This window comes from Wyeomyia smithii, chromosome 3 (genome assembly GCF_029784165.1).
Source record: "Wyeomyia smithii strain HCP4-BCI-WySm-NY-G18 chromosome 3, ASM2978416v1, whole genome shotgun sequence".
NCBI lineage: Eukaryota > Metazoa > Arthropoda > Insecta > Diptera > Culicidae > Wyeomyia > Wyeomyia smithii.
The window spans coordinates 234,258,498-234,276,704 of NC_073696.1; the positions used below are offsets into that span (position 1 = coordinate 234,258,498).

Here is an 18,207-nt window from a genome sequence, read left to right on the forward strand (position 1 = left end):
GTCTAGCGTGTCTGTGCATGTCTATAGCTTGCGTGGCTTGCTATTTAGCGTGCATGGCTTGCTATATAGCGTGTGTGGCTTTTTATATAGCGTGTGGCTAGCGTACAAGGCTTGCTATATAGCGTGTGTGGCTAGCTGTATAGCGTGTGTGTATGTTTATAGCGTGTATGCATGTCTGTAGCGCGTGTGTGCATGTTTATATTGTGTGTGGCTTGCTAAATAGCGTGCGTGGTTTGCTATATAGCGTGTGCATGTCTAGCGTGGCTGTGCATTTTATAGCATGTGTGGCTTGCTATATAGCGTGTGTGGCTAGCAGAATAGCGATTGAAATTTTCATATATAATTGCTAATAAATCACCTCATGTAGAATTTAATTATCACTGTAACTAAATAAAAAATTTGCCATGTTGAAAAAAAAATTATTCAGTTGTCAATAAATGGCATTGATGAACACAATTAACCTCAAAATTTATCTGAAGAATTTCTGAGCTAGTGAGCCTGAATCACATAATTTTTAGCGCAAGTCTTACTAATTGCAGCAATCAGTTGTAATTGTTGCCATTGTTTATAGCGTCTTCGTAGCCACTGCCTAAATTAAGATATCTTAGTGCAACTTGATACAAAAGACAGCCTCAAAACAATTCAATTTCATTCTTGTTTTGGATACGGCAGCAACTATATAACCTATATATTTTTTAGAAGTAGGAATGTTCTCGAAAATACTATAAATAACATTATCTCTCAATTTAGGGTTGAGCACCTTGAGTTTTGAAACATCGATTTTTTTGGGACACCCTCATGCGTATGAATAAAATCAGAGTCATATTCTAAAGTAGTAGTAAATTAAAAAAGTAATTCATGTATTAGAAACCTATCTGATCGAAATAAGGGTTGATACCATAAACATTTTATCATTAAGTCAAACACAACACGTTAAAAAACTCATAGCATTCAATAGAAAGTACATAGGTATAGCGCTGATGAACGAAAAGTTATTTAGTAAACCATGACTATGCATTCACGGAACTGTTCTGCTGCCTAAGCAGCCCTGCTCTTCGCCATATTCTCTTATCGTAGTGTCTATTCATGCTGCACATATTTTTCTAAATGGTGCGATAACTGGTACCAGTTATGCTGTCTTAAATTGACATAACCGTAACCACTTTCATTTCATCGGAAGAAAACTCTTCTTCGCTTTCATCTCATCGTAGAAAGGTTTTCCCCTTATTCGACTCGAGTACAGCGTTGCTGATGCCTGGAAGTTGATTGTAAGGTTTCTTAACGTATTCCCAAATTGTTGAGAATGAGAACAAACTGACTGCACCGTGACCGTGGCATCAGCAACAGTTTAAAAACTGTTAGCCAGTGAATGGAAACAAGTGCAACAGTCCCGTTTACTTGTTTATAATTTAAATTCTTTATAAATATGAGCACGCACAAACCCCAGTTTCATTCAAACCAAACTTTGCAACTCGAACTAGTTCAATAGTTCAGGAACAAGCAATTTGTATTTGTTGTGCGGAAGCCGAAACCTTCCTATCAAAAATACCGCGCGGCCGACATAAAAAAGACGGCAAATATTGGGAGTAAAATCACGTTCACCTATTTTCTACCCGGATTGGCAACGAGCGAACGCGTTGTTGGTCGCTCCCCTTATCCCGATCGTCGTGACACAAATCTCGAATTTGGCGCTTGTTTTGATGGTTTCTGTGTGTGCGGTCTTTCTACCTCCCCCACAATTCTCAACCCCCATTTCATGGTGCATTTCTCTCGCTTCGCCATGAAATACCATGTATGGCCTTTCCGAGAAGGAATGCCTGCTGACTTCATATGGTAGCTTGTAGCTTGCGCCATACAACAGCCTACCGGATTCAGCGCACGTGTGTGTCACCTTGGTCTCGACCAAGGCACTTCGAATTGAGCGGCCTTTGCGACCAAGTGTCTCGTGTGAACATCTGAATGTATGTTAATTGTTGCCGGACATTGACGAAAGTTATAACGGTGGTTAAACCCAGATATTGGCGTTTGTGATGCTGTTTTTTTCTCGTTTTTTGCTTGGGCTTTGTTTGGCCTTTCTCTTCCGGGACGGATGGCCTTCTCGTGGTAGGGTGCGATGATAATAATGCCGTCGATGATGTTTGATTTTTAATTGCAAGCTCTGCCCAGAGAACCAAACTAGGAAGCTATAATTCATCAACGAATTCGCTACCAACGGACAACGCAAAAAACCCAAAATCCAAATCGCAAGTCATTTAAAATTTTTGCGAATGTTCCAAAGCTGACCAGCTCCCAAAAGGTAACTAACCTCTAGATTACCCAAAAATAGATTCGCATCTCCTGCGGTCAAGCATTTCTTTCCCTGCATTCTGATCGTAAGTGGATCGTTTTGAAACATGAAACGATCGACTCGCTTCGGAGATTCTCCTTACGAGCAGGTCCCGCACGAAGATCTACATCACTCATCCCTTTGCCTGCCGCCAGCAAGCATCGAATCCGGCCGACCGATGCAGACTTTATTGCAGCATCGCGCTGGACCTTAAGGTGCTCAGATCAAGAGATAAAAAATCACACATTCTCTCAATGGGACGCAGTTTTTTTTTATGCGGGGTAGAGCAAACCTGTATTATAATTATAACTGTACATTTATTCTGAGCTCCTTTTCGCTCGTTTTGTCTGATGACGGTTGAGTTGGCATCTCGGAGACGCGAACGCGATATAGGCACCAGCGGTTGCCAGGGCCAGTGCTTTGGCAGAAGTGGATGAACTGAGCAACCACAACTGCTGCCCAATGCAATGACTTTTGCGCTGACCAAATGAATGACCGGGAAACGCGATGGTTAAGCACACCGGTGACTGATATGTTCGTTTAGGGGGGTATGCATATTAAAACCGCTACAGGTGAAGAGCTATAATAATGATAATAGCCAATGGCGGTAATTAATGGCTACCATTATTGTTACTGTAACGGGGTGAGCTGTACAATTATCGAGTTCCGTGACAGTAAGTTTGTAGCACTATGTCCAAAATGTATGATCTCAAATTAAACCACAGACTAATAGATGTAGCACTTAGGTTTTGCTTCCTCAGCATCAATTAAATTGAAGACAGTTGACACTACCCTCATTCTTCACATGAATTAAGTTCTTGTTCAAGAGCTTTTCCTAAACGACCTCGCTGAATATGTTAAAAAGAAAAAAGTAATTCACATTTTTGAAATAAAAGTCGGGAGAAATTCTTTGAAAGATATGAAGCAATTCGTGCATTCCATTATTTTTTGTAGGATACTATACAACGTGAGGCATGAGCTATCAACTATTTAGTATTGCAGATACTATTCTAATCAAGTATGCGTTTAATAGGATTATTAATATCCACATGATCGACCACGTTCTAATCGATGGTTAATTCTTCTCTGACGTCATCAACGTTCGCACCTACCGCAGTGCAAATATTGATTCGGATCATTACCTTGTTGCAGTATGCATGCGCTCAAAACTTTCGACGGTGCGAAACACGCATCAAAGTCGCCCACCGCGACCAAACATCTGGCAACTACGGGACGCCGAGGTTGCACGGGAGTACGCGCAGCGGCTGGAAGCAGCATTACCAACGGAAGAGAAGCTTGGCGCAGCTACTCTTGAAGATGGCTGGAGGGACATTCGATCAGCCATAGGTAGTACTGCTGTAGCGGCGCTTGGTACTATGGCTCCGAACAGGAGAAACGACTGGTTTGACGACGAGTGCAAACAGTTAGTGGAAGAGAAGAATACAGCACGAGCGAGAATGCTGCAACACCAAACGAGGGCGAACGTGGAGCGCTACCGACGCGCGCGGAACAGGCAAAACTCGGTCTTACGGAAGAAGAAGCGCCAGGAGGAAGATCGAGATCGCACTGTACCGTGCGAATGACACACGAAAGTTCTACGAGGAGCTGAACTGTTCCCGTAAAGGCTATGTGCCACAAGCCGACATGTGCAGGGACCTGGGCGGCAACCTTCTCACGGACAAGTGTGAGGTGATTGACAGGTGGAAGCAGTACTACGATGAGCACCTTAATGGCGATGTAGCAGAGGACGACGACGGAGTGGTAGTAGATCTCGGTGTACGCGCAGATGACGACAGATTTGGGAGGAGGAGGTAGTACCGGAGGAGTGGATGGAGGGTACAGTGTGCCCCATCTACAATAAAGGCGACAAGTTGGATTGCTGCAACTACCGCGCAATTACGTTGCTGAACGCCGCCTACAAGGTACTCTCTCAAATTCTGTGCCGTCGACTATCACCGTTTGCAAGGGAATTCGTGGGGCAATACTAAGCGGGATTTATGGGTGCCCGCGCCACCACGGACCAAATATTCGCGGTACGGCAAGTCCTACAGAAGTGCCGTGAGTATAACTTGCCCACACATCACTTGTTCATCGATTTTAAATCGGCATACGACACAATCGTTCGAGACCAGCTATGGTAGATTATGCACGATTACGGCTTTCCGGATAAACTGACACGGTTGGTCAAGTCGACGATGGATCGGGTGATGTGCGTAGTTCGAGTTTCGGGGACACTCTCGAGTCCCTTCGAATCTCGGAGAGGGTTACGGCAAGGTGATGGATTATCGTGCTTGCTATTCAACATCGCTTTGGAAGGTGTGATACGTAGGGCTGGTATCGACGCGAGTGGCACGATTTTTAGAAGGTCTGTTCAGCTCTTTGGCTTCGCCGATGACATTGATATTGTAGCACGAACCCTTGAAAAGATGACGGAGACGTACATCAGACTGAAGGCTGAAGCTGGACGAATTGGACTGGCCAAAAACGCATCGAAGACCAAGTACATGAGAGGAAGAGGTTCCAGAGAAGACAGTGTCAACCTCCCGCCACGAATTCATATTAGCGGTGATGAAATCAAGGTGGTAGACGAGTTTGTGTACCTGGGCTCACTGGTGACTGCTGACAACGTCACCAGCAGAGAAATTCGTCGACGCCTTATGGCAGGAAATCGTGCCTACTTTGGACTCCGGAGGACACTCCGCTCGAATAAAATCCGCCGCCGCACGAAGTTAACCATCTACAAAACACTGATCAGACCGGTAGTCCTCTACGGCCACGAAACCTGGACTATGCTCGTGGAGGACCAACGCGCCCTTGGGGTTTTCGAACGAAAGGTGTTGCGTACCATCTGTGGTGGAGTGCAGATGGAAGATGGATCATGGCGGAGGCGGATGAACCACGAGTTGCATCAGCTGCTGGGAGACTACGGTGGGCTGGGCATGTCGTTAGGATATCGGACGACAACCCGGTGAAAATGGTTCTTGATAACAACCCGACTGGAACAAGGCGACGGGGCGCGCAGCGAGCAAGGTGGCTCGATCAAGTGGAAGACGACCTCCGGGGCCTCCGCAGACGACATGGCTGGCGAGCTGCAGCCATGGACCGAGTTGAATGGAGACGACTTCTTCGAACAGCAAGGGATACTTCGGCCTGGAGCTGATTGGTGAGGTAAGTAATATCCACATGAGATGAGCAAAACTTACGATCTAGCGTGCCTCATGCACGTCTCGACTAGCTCATAATTTTCCGATAACAACATAATCCATATAAACACCAGTAAGATAATTTGAAATCGCTCAACTGGACTAGTTTTTTTCCCATTCCGAAGCGATAGGTTTTTACGGTGCGCAATCAAAACTTAATGCGATCACGACATGTTGCATCTCCCCCTCGAGCCGCGGGCTGCCAATTCATCTTAGTTTCTCATCAATTAAAAAAATTTCCCTTCCAACACCCGACACATCAGTCATCTGTTTTCACATAACATTTGCCATTTGTTCGATTTTTTTTTCTCTCGCACAACTCCGCCACATCATGCCTCCTTGCATTAAATCGCATTTCTGTAGCACCGTAAAAGATCACATTAATTTACCTAATTGGAAACACTGCTCGTGGCAGGTGTAATGCGCGTCTCAGGCCTCGAAAAAAAGGAAAGTGTACCCATACCTATACAGCATATTAATCGACAACGCGCGTAGCATTAAAACAGATGATTCGCTATTGGTATGAATTCCATCAAAATTTAACTACATTTTAACACCCGTCACACCCCGCCGTTAACCAGTGAGTAAATCGACACACGATTTTCACTTTCTTTACTGGCTAACCTACGGCAGTGTGGTGGCGTCGTACCGTAACTGCTAAACTGCTACTGATGAAAGGCGTTATGCTAGATCTTGTCACTTTGTGCCGGCGTTTCGGATCCCAACGCAGTAACCCCGATAACATCGGTTTCGCTCGTGCTACTTGGTCTGAGCTTATATTAAATAAATACATCAGCCGTGTTCAAGTGAACTGAACATAACCTATTCAGTTTGTCGATTTGTCCGTTTTCCGTTTCGCTGGAGGAATTTTGACTGACTTACGCAGGTGTCAAACGACAGTCAACGGTCGATAATTACTTTTAATATCAAAGCGAACGGAGCCGGCCGCTCTTTGAAGCGAAAAACTCTTTCTGACATAACATTGTTGTCTAACATGGGTGAGATGGATGTTTTTTTGCTGTTTTCTTTGCTAACACTACACCGGAGAGGAAAACAAAAGTGAGTGTTTCCGAAGCTGAAGCTGTTACTTTTGTTTTTAATTCTTTTCACCATAGAGCAGATTTAGGTTTTTCCCACGCGGTTGAATACTTGCTGAATGACAACCATCGCAATGGATTGCAGGTGATTGTCTTTGCAGTTTACAGAGCTGGTGAAACTTACCCGTGCAATTTGTATCGGTTGAGTTATGATGCAACAAATAACTATCGTTTTTAGTTCCTGAAATAGTGATTCGAATCCAGCTGTTTCCTGGGAACGACATTTTACGATGCTATTTAAACCGAATTGTCTACCAAAATGGTATAAATCATTCGGTTATATGTTTGATTTTAACTACAAGTGTTTTAGAAGCAATATTCCAGCAGTAGCCCTAATCTGAAGTATACAAATGTCAGATAAAACCCTTGTCTTGGCAATCTGGTTTTTATGTAATGTGTTTATGTAAAAACTCAGTCATTTCGGCTGGAAATTTAAACTTTTTTTTAATAACATGGTTTGTTAAATAAATGTTTTTTATATAAATTGTCAATCTTGAACCTTTATGGAGGTAACAGGTGTAACCACCATCTTTCAAATTTTTCTGGCCTTTTGAGGTCTTCGTGTGTTTCGCTCAATTATAATAATCTTCCTTCAGCCTTTGAATGTATATCAGAATTTTGGTTGGAAAAAACTGTTAAAGTCTATAGGATCATAAAATCGTGATGGAATTTCGAATCTTGCATCTGAGTTTTCGACGTAGAACTACGTCTCTCAAGAAGTTCTGCTACACAGAGGTGCAAAATAAACATCTATAAACGGAAAAGAGAAAAGTATGTCCAATTTCAAATGCTAATAAGGCGGTGAGTTTGCAATAAATTTCTTTCACTCTTGCAGCAAACAATTGAAAAATCATCTATGCATTTGAAATTTGACTATTCGAAAGATTATACTATTGAAAATTTTCAAGTCTTGTTGAAACGCAAATTTCGAGTTCTGATCAGTGTTGGGAAATTTCGAAACTGCAAAATGAAAATGTCACAACAGCAATTTCATTCTTACTCTCTTTACACTGATATTGAGTGTCACCTGTGTTATTTCTCAGGGAAAATCAGTAAAATAAATGACATGTTTTAATTAATATCGAAATTATTTGATCTGAGCCAATCCATTGCATAATGTCGGGGGAGTGGATAGGCATCTATACCCTCAACCGCATAAACATCGCCAATGTAACACAACGTGTGTGAAATCACAGTAATGTTGCCAGTCATAATCATAACACTGACTATTAAAATCTCGTTGAAAAAAATCAATCAATCAATCAATCCAATATTTTGCTAGAAGATGACGACTATGATGAGACCATAAGAGCAGCGAATAACAGAGGTAGCGGCAGCGGCAGCCTCTAGTAAAAAGTTTATTTTGTGCGGTAGTGGCAGCATCAGCATTGGCCAGTAACTTCCTCCAGTGAAAAGCTCTGCTGCATTCTGGCGACACACAGCCGTTTTTGGGATGCTGGCAATCAAAACCTTTCGACCGTCAAATTTTTAACGGGAAAACAGCTTCGCACTGTGTTATCAGAAGAGTGCCTTTTTCCGCTATCGAGAATAGCACGGAGATGTGATCAGCATCATATTCGCTAATAAATTGAACAACAAATTGTCCTTTTGAGGATAAATTGAATACTTAGGGAACATACTTAAATGACGTAGCTTTTTTTTCATGATTTTAACACCCCCCTCGTAGCATGTAGTCACAAAAATCTTAACCAAACAAACTGTAACATTTATAACAAAAATTATTTGAATAAAAATCACCGTGTCAAATCCAATTTATTTATTACTTATACATTTGTGACAGCGTTTCATATGATGCTGACTGCACTCTTTATAATTGTCTTCTGGTTTGCAGAATTTGTCTCTTGGTACGAGGAGGAAAGTTGTTCATACAACTCCGTACGGTCCATGTCTGTAGCAAACATAGAAAAAATTTACGTGAATTCCTGAAATATTCGTCGATTCGCGAATAAATAAATCGCTAGTAAATAAATAGCTGCACATACCAGCTTTAAAAACAAACGAGTATCTTGCAATTTCCATTACTAAAAGGCACGCGTTGGAAATGCAAAAGATTGTTTATGTGCTGGAAGAGTTTTCAGAAGATTGGTGAATGTTCCATATAAATATATTTCATTTTTCAAAAATCACGTTTGCATAGAAAACGCAGCTTTTTCAAATGATATATAAAAACTGGTATGGACCCAATTGAAGAGTTAATCTTATCGGGTACCAGTAGCGGTAGTGGGTGTAACAACGTCACATCAATGATAAGTTCCTTTAGTAAATAACAGAAGCGTTGTGTGCAAAGCTACGACCACAAGTTGACGTGAAACTACATAAAACTGTTTGTTACATTACTTGCATTGTTGCATTTGACAATGATCAATAACAATAATTTTTATTCAGCACTAATAAAATAATTCTGGAAATTATATGGTAACACTGAAAAGATTAAAAATGGCATCTGAGATCGATTTAGAACCATTTGAAAATTCAAAATGTTGACTTCCGGCTCCTGGAATATAGCCGAAAGTTGCCAAATACTTCTAAATAAAGATATTTTCAGAGTCTGGTGGCTGCCCAGAAGCCGGAAATAGATTCCAGATGCCATTTTGAAAGTGGCAACTCTTGATCTGGAAAACAGCCATGAACGACCAAATACCACCTTATAGGAGTATTTTCGGATTCCAGATCATATTTCTAGGCTGTTAATCGACCCAAATTGCCACTTTGAATCTTTCTATGACCACCGCATTATTTTCAGAGAATTGTTTCATTAGTGTTGGATAAAACTAAAAACATTGATATAATTTTCTTAGCGTCTTAGCGTCGTTCATTCAAAAAATTATTGCAGGGAGAAATTTCTGTCATACTAAAAACGACTTTATTTTAGAAAAAGGCAATTTTCAAAAGATTGTAACTTTTGAGCCGTTGAACCGATTTTGAATCTTTTGGCATCAAATTAAGCCTTTTGTAGGAAAATATAATCAACTGTATTTTAAATAACAATAACTACGCGCAAAATTATAATAAAACCAGTTTTATGCCGTTTTGGAGGGTTTTAGACTCAGGAGGTTCAATCGTTCGATATTTTTACGAAAATATGCAAAAATAGGGTCATGAACTTTTCAAAACGGCAAAATACGGTTTGTATCATGATAGTGCATTGCAGTAGCTTTTTCCATGGAGACGCATGGTAGTTCTGGTGGACGTTAAAGAGTATAAAAATTCTATTTCCTGAATACAAAAATAAAACTTCGTGGTAATTTAATATTTTATGTAAAATTATCTGAGGATAAAATAAAAAAATCAATCAAACTATAGGGTCTCCTTGGTCTCGTACACAGCAAAACGTCGAAAAACAGATTGTAACCAGGCCAATTTCTGCACGGTTGTTATTATTTGAAGTACAGTTTGATGTTGTCCCTCGCAAGATTTTTCAATTACTTCCTCTTTTCGTCGAATCGAAATTGACCTTCAGTGTGTTTTTTAATAACTATTCACACAATTTGTTGACGTTTCGGTCTACTTGCTGTTTCAACCATCTTCAGACTTTTTATTATACATAAAATACAACGAAATAAAATACAAAATTCACTTAGTGTCACAAAATAAACAATTTTTTTTTCCAAATGAAAAAAATAACAAACAAATATTTTTTCGTGTTCCCTTCGGCTGGTTTTTTTATTTTTTATCCTAAGTTTGACTGAACTTCGTCGTATTAGTTCTTTTTTCCCTGTATGGACTTCTTCACTGCGAAAAGAATCGTTGATCTTTTGTGAGATATACCCAGGTGTCTGCTGTAGCATGTACTTCTAAAAAGCAAAGCATTGGTGCTACCTTCCGATTCGGAACTCGACCTTCTTTTTTTAATACACAGACATCGCAGCCAACTGGTAAGTTTACAGGACAATTGCGGGGCTAGCACTACGATCCTACTGACACTAACAGTCTCTCCCGAGCCAAGAGTCTAACCTACGACGACTGACTTGTTAGACCAGCATCGTACCTCGAGACCAGCTGGCAGGGTTATCATGTACTTCTATTATTAGCATGCTCACTATTTTTGTTTATCCGTGCTTGTGTATAAAGTGATTTTACCCTTCTTTTTTACACGCTATCGCTATGGAGAAGTTTCATCGTGCGTCCTTCTGGCCAGTTTTTTTAAAAAAGGGGCTAATTTTTTGTTAAGTCACGCAAAGGTATTACAAAATGTTGTGTAAAGGAAGGATATGTGGTGAGGTGCCTGAGAATAAACTCATACTTAAGTCCTTTTTTGACATCGAATGGCCTGATTTTACTAGATTCGAATCTAGTTACGATTATTGAGCAATTGTCAAATTCGGTTTATTTAATAGTTTTAAGTTGCCAAAATTAGTATATTTAAGAAATTATCTAGGTACCACCTGTATTATTGACTATTAAGTTGAGTATTAGTTTTTGTTTTTATTATCAATACTCTTTTCATAGTATCGAATTTAAAAGCAAGTTTTTGAAAAGACAACCTGTCGTTGAAATGCTAATCAATTTCAAGGTTCACCAGTATTTTAAATTACTGCAAAAATATAAAAGAGTTTGATATCCAAGGCCCACTTTAAGTTGTACAATACTAACCTCTAGACCATTATAAAGATCTCAAGAGCAGTGAGGCACTCAGAAAACTATTGTTATTTCTTAAAAACATTTAAAATTGCTCGTTCACTGAAGCTGTACTTACTTTCAGACCTTAGAAAAACCACGAAAAATTTTACAATCCAGTCTACTATTATTCTTTTATTATTTAAATTGATATTTATAAATCACGTGCAATTCAAGTAGAACAAAATTGGCCTAACCAAAATCACTGTACTGCTACGATAATATTAACTATGAGAAATTTTATGTGCAAAAGATAAGAAAAAAAAACAGTATATTTCTAGCTCAGCTCTCTATCGGAATCTGCTCGATTGAAATATGTCGAAAAGTAATTCTGCTGTCTGCTTGATGGGTAAACAATGGGAGCAGTGTATTTCAAGCTGTCTATCCAAGCAACCAATCGGTCTTCACTGTCCCCACAGCTTGAATAACTGAGTAAAGCAGTGACACACAAAATAACAAGCCTAATAGGAAATAGGAAAGTTCCATCAATACCAATCAAAGTGTCATACATTATGAACTGAGCCGAAAACTTTTTTGCACAAAGAGGGACTCGTGTAAACTAAAACGATTTTAACTTGATCATTGTGATCATTTATTAGAAAGGAAACTGCGGGTTACTCGTACCTATCAGTAAATGCAAATCTTTTCACGTCAGATTATTAACTTTAGTTTTACGCATCCGAAACAACCTATATTTACAATACTAATGACAGACACTCGGAAAACGATTTAAAATTTATTGAGAAACGCGAAATTATAGAAATTATGAGGCTTACGAAACCTCAAAGAAAAAATGTGAAGGCTGGAAAACAGTAAAACTAATGGGGCATGAACTGAGAAGACCTTTAGCAGCCTTTCTAAAAACAACTGCATGTTGTGTAAATCCCGCGATGCAGAAAAAGATAATATGATATTCATCATTTTGTGTTGATGAAGAGCAGAGGGTCCAGCAAAGCTATAAAATATTAATCTTCTGATCGCCTATCTAAAGTGATTAGCTGGCACGAAATCAGACACTTCCTGCAACTTCACCAACGCGAAACGATTTGTTCAAACAAACAACTATCACAATTTTCCTGTTTCCTTTGCTGACACGACAAACGAAATGTTAGCGGAAACACAACGGAAATTTGGAGACTTGTTTTCCTATCGTATCTTCTCTGCCGTATGATAATTATCAGCCAAAAAACACAACTAGCGTCTTCATGAGACTCAAACTATTCAAGCACACTCCATCAGTCAGGTGGCACTTGCAAAAATTATGGAGCCTTTAAAAGATGAGATAACTGAAGAAGAAAAAACATAGCTGAAGACACTTACATGACAGTTGGAGTTTCATAATTTCCGCAATGTTGGCTTCGCCACTGTTGCTTTTGCCTTCTACAGTTGATTAATTCGGACACACTCGGTGGATTCAATCGTTCACGGTCAACAAAAAACACTACTTTTTCACTTTCTTATCGCTTACAACAGTAGCGTTTAGAGGAGCTATTCGGGAAAATCAACAAAAAGTTCACTTCCACTTTTCACTGTTTCAACCCGCAAAGAGGGTGTTGTTGTTTTTTAATCTTGTATTTTTTTCTCGCTAAATTCTCCTATTTTCATGGCCAGGGAAGAACTGTTCGACCGTTCCTGGAAGATTCTTGAAGGGGGCCTTCAAGATCAATGTTAACCGAACGAGGTTACACAACAGAATGTTACCTAATGGTAAAACGGTTTCTGGTTTTATACTTCGGGGGTGCTGCCCGGATTCCCGAAGGTGCGGACGCACGTCCGCGTTTCAGGTGTTCGCTCTGCTTCAAGCTAGTCAAGCCAGCCAGTCAGCGTGCGAGCAACGATAGCGATAGTTGAACCAGTGCGAGGGCCAACGACGGACTGAGCAAACGCGAGCTTCTTCGCTTGGAGCTACCTTGGCGAAACAGTGCACCGGAGAATAAATAACGCGTGAGGATATGCCGGCATGCGACCAGTGGGTAGGTGGTAATGGTAGCGAAGATGTACGCGTACTGTTTTTTTTTTCGAAGGTCGGGGTAATGCTTGAAGAGAAAGAGAAACAAGTTCGAAGTTTCGGTCGAACATTTGAGCAGGAGAGAATGGACTGAATTAACTATAGGGTTAGCTACCTGCTGCTAGGCGGTTTTAAGTCGGGAAAACTACATTGATTGCGACATATTTTTTATAATTTATGTCGCAACCTATTATCCGCATCATTTACACAATTACAATAATCATGGTAAAGTGGCAATTATAATCATCTAGAGTTGTATAGTAATGTAATACTGTTTAATTCTATAAACAATTCCATCTGTTTTCGAATCAAAAATATTTTCGAATACATATCAGTCACACTTCTACATTAATACAGCTGGAAGCTGCTAGTTTGAATTTGATTATACTCTTTTCGTATTTTTGCTACACACTCTGTCAGATATGTTAGTAATATTTTAATTCGAAATTGCCCAATCAGAACAATACCGAAAATAGATTCCATAGACCGAAAACTACCGGTTGAAGTACCTTGCTTTCTGTAGATATAGGGTAAAGAACCAATTTTAGAAAGCTTATGTATTTTTTTTTATTCTCGCTTATTTTCCGTCGGTCTAGTTCCGCGCCACTGTTGTGTCCAATCACCGACGCCCAGGGAGGCGACTCCACACCCAGGACCCTAACTCACGACCCGTTTATTAACGGACCGGCGCCAACGGCTTTACTTCCTCATGCGATGGAAGGCGTGATCCCAGAGATTTTTCGCCTCAGAAAATCTCCCGATGTCGGCTAGGATTGAATCTAGACCAGTTGGGTTGGTTGTGAGTGGATCACGCCACCTCACAACCATCGACATCTATGTCGGCGGTGGGATTCGAACCCAGGCGTCGAGCGTGGTTGGCGGAGACGTTACCGACCACACTAGGCCCCCGCTCTTGAAAGCTTATGTAGTACAATCGAGTAATTCGAAACTAGGTTCAAGTAGATTTAACGATTAATAAATTTAAGTTTCCAATTCAGGAGACTATTCAAATTTCCTCCGAATTTAAAATACGCAGTTTGTTTCTGTTTTACAGGGATTTTTTTTCAAATGACTTTAAATTTAGTTGATTTTATTTTCGATCGATGTTTATTCAAAAACTGTTCTGAAGGATATTTCATATATATGTAAGACAATTAGGTTATCAATGTTTTCTCTACCGTTAACGAATATGTCGATGTTGATAAAAATTCAGGAGTTTGAGACCCTTTGTGTTCCACTGTTGAAAAAAATGGACAACTGATTAATCCGTTCCTTACCCTCGTTGAATTTCGCAAATATTATTTTTATTTATTTCATTACATATAATGATCGCGGTTTCAGCGCTACAAAATTCAAATATTCATTTATCAATATATAAGTCTCTAGCATCACTGAATGTACGTTTAAATTAAAACTCTTTGACCAATGGAAAATCAGACATCGCCAGTTTTTTTTAATTGGATTCATCGACTCCTGTGGACGTGGAAATTAATAATCTATCTACTGTAAAAAAACGTAATCATTTGAACAGCTTATAATGGTATTTTGATAAAAAATGTTATTTAACAGTATATCGTTATTCATTATCATGTTTCCTTGAATTCCATACTGCTCCTTGGTACCATGTCACACCCATTTCTAAATAAAATTCAATCTTACTTTATCATATTCAATCACATTTTTCATACTTTTCCCTCATTTCATTGAATTCATCATTCTACCATACAATATCTCGGTTTAGCTGTACATGCAGCAGGTTTCGCGGTTGATTATGATGAAGAAATTTGTAGGTGAATTTGAGATTAACTAAAATATTGAGTAAGTATATACTTGATCATACAAAGCAAAGCAAAGCCTTGGTGCTACATTCCGTATCGGAACTCGACCTTCTGTTTATTATACACAGACTTCGCAGCCAACTGTTGAGTGTACAGGACAATTGCGGGGCTAGCGCCACGATCCTACTGACACTGACAGTCTCTCCCGAGCCGAGACTCGAACCTACGACGACTGGCTTGTTAAGCCAGCATCGTACCTCGAGACCAGCTGGGAGAGATTATACACAATCACTCAAATCGTAGTAATCATATGTCCGACCTACAAAAAAGGCCATCGCCTGGACTGTAGCAATTATCAAGGCATAACTCTTTGCAATACCGTGTACGAAATTCATATGTTCATCTTGCGTTCATTTCGAGAATTCACCTTGCAGACTCACCATCTGTCATAGACTTTAGAGCAGCGTACGACTTAGTTAAGAGAAAAGAATTATGACGGAATATGCTCGAGCATGGTTTTCCAGTAAAATTAATAAGACTAATTTTTTCCAACCTTGATGATTCCACATGCGTCAGGGTAGCCGGTGAGTTTGATAAAAAATGTGATTTTTTAGGATGTTGAAGAGAGAGGCTGATTGAGAAAGAAAGCAACCTAAATCAATGATTATAATGTGGCAGAACGGATTTAGAAAAACAGTGGTTTGGGCGCTCACGTAGCTCAATCTCAATACGAGAGAGTGAATACGAGAGAACAGCGTATAAGATGAAGTGTTTTCCTGCTATGATTAGCGATACCGATCACCGTGCAACGCACATACTGTTTAACCCATTATGGACCGAAACTAGATCCTGATTTCTTCCAACGTGATTTTCTTGACGAGGACTTAATTTGTTCCAATCGAAAAAAAAATAAAAAAAAAATTTCGGCTCTCCTCATCTGATTCTTTTACTGTTCGTTTTACAATATAGTGGATCAAAGCGTGGAAAAAAAATTCTTACAGAACATTGATAAATGGTATTTTTTCAGCTTTGAAAAAGTTATTGAAAATTATATTTTTCAGCACATTCGTGCGAAACTCTCCTCTCCCTACCGGATGGGAGGGTAAGGGTGACTGATATGATTTTTTTGTAACCAACACTCCCAGATATCATATCAAAACGGAATATGTTTATCGCATCTCAGTTATTTGTGAAAAAAATCTTAAGTATTGTTCGATACATCGTACACATGGTCCATAATGCGTTAACTCATTCCCGGCGGGTGATGCCATATGGCAACACCTGACATTCAAACTTTGAAAAATAAATTTATTTTTGAGCGTCTTAGTAGAATGGAATTGAATATTGAGAATAGGTTATGTTTCCATTTATTTCTTCTACAAAAAATCGAAAACCGTCCGCAGATACGTATTTCGGTTGCTACATACAACCATCATGGTTGTATGTAGCAACCGAAATACGTATCTGCTGACGGTATTCGATTAAAAGGGTATTCGATTTTTTGTAGTAGAATTAAATGGAAACATAACCTATTCTCAATATTCAAACTTTAATTTAAATTTAACAATATTTGAGAATTTACACGATGTAACTATTCAGTATCGTTAGGAAACAGATTGATCTTTAATAGGGATGTAACGGATATCCGCATCCGCATCCGCAAATGCAGAACATCCGCATGAAAATTGACATCCGCATCAACATCTGCATCCGTAATCACATATCCGCACCGCATCCGCATCCGCATCATACCATGCGGATATTGAAAAAAATATCGCTTCATAAAATATTGCAGAACATTTTTTTTGGTGTATTTACTGCTCGCCCAAATAACTTTTGCACTGGGGAGGGGCATGGTTATGTGAAAAAATCAAAATATAACACAAGGGAAGCTACGAATATCCGCATCCGCATCCGCGAATGCGGAACATCCGCATGAAAATTGACATCCGCATCAACATCTGCATCCGTAATCACATATCCGCATCCGCATCCGCATCTGCAGATGTCTGAAAAATCACTTCCGTAACATCCCTGAATGCAATACTACTCCTCCGAGAATGGGTTAAATAAACCTTTCAGTCAATGGTCAATTCGAGAACAACATTCGAATTGTTGTTTATCACATGACACAAACCGTGAAAATCGACTTTTCGTATTTCGGCTCAAAAGTCTTATCTTCTCGAAAAAGCTCAATCATGTAGCAGCCTGTTTCCCAGGACCAGTCACAAAATTTCATACCCACAGATAGACAGACATTCGAAGCCACCTTCCATTGCATACTATATTTTCGGGACATTCCTTAGCCAAAACAAAATGCTGATAATAGACACTTTGTTTCCCGTGGGAGAAACCACGACGGCCGCATTACACCACAAAATTTAGCCAACAGAAAATAAGAGAAGCGACAAAGTTTTCCTTTCTTGGTGACTACATATGTGACGGGGACAAAGCAAAGAATCAAAAAGCTAGAAAAGGATAGAGAGAAAAATTGAAAAAGAGGATTGTTTCGTTCCGGGGTTTCAGTAGGTTATGTTTAAGTAGAATTTTTTAATAAAATCTATCTAGCAACAGATTTTATTCTGGGTGGTTGCTGCTCTGGCAAAGGTCCAAAAGATTTACTAAACCTTTGCAAGTGGACTTCGGAAAGTTGTGTCAAAGTTTCATTTTTTTAGCCGATGAAAAAAAAACAAGATTTTAGATATCGATTTTTTCATGCCAAATGTTTTGGAAATTCATGAATTATCAATATCTGGTGTTGTTTCTTTTTTTAAACGACTTTCAAGCAAAGACACGCCAAATGATCTATTGTCGATCAGTTTTGATTTGAATGAAATTTTGCACACGTATTTGGATTAACAAACCGAGTATTTTTCACAGATGAGAAAATTTTTTAAATTCGAAAGCAATATTCTAAAAGGGCGTATGCCTTTTTTCATAACTCAGAAACCATCGATTATGTAGAAAAACTGTCTGAGAATGAGTGGTAGGGGATTAATAATGGCATTGTAAGAAAAACACTAAAATACACAAAAAACGGAAAAAGATTATTTTTCCCCTTAAAATATTTTTTGTTGAAACTTGACATTAAGCCGTATGAACAAAAGCGTTTGCTTTACTCATCCCGTGCAAATCTAACGGCAGAAGCAGAGTAACT

At 39.5% G+C, this 18,207-nt stretch overlaps 1 protein-coding gene across 1 annotated transcript in view; it reads right to left on the reverse strand.

Annotated features, from left to right (window-relative positions):
• Positions 1-13,164, reverse strand: part of LOC129726789 (serpin B4) — a 45,810-nt gene extending 32,646 nt beyond the window's left edge. The window contains exon 1 of the mRNA XM_055683885.1: positions 12,585-13,164. Coding sequence (XP_055539860.1) covers positions 12,585-12,603 — 19 coding nt within the window. The 5' untranslated portion in view covers positions 12,604-13,164. The remainder of the gene's footprint in view (positions 1-12,584) is intronic.
• Positions 13,165-18,207: the final 5,043 nt, after the last annotated feature.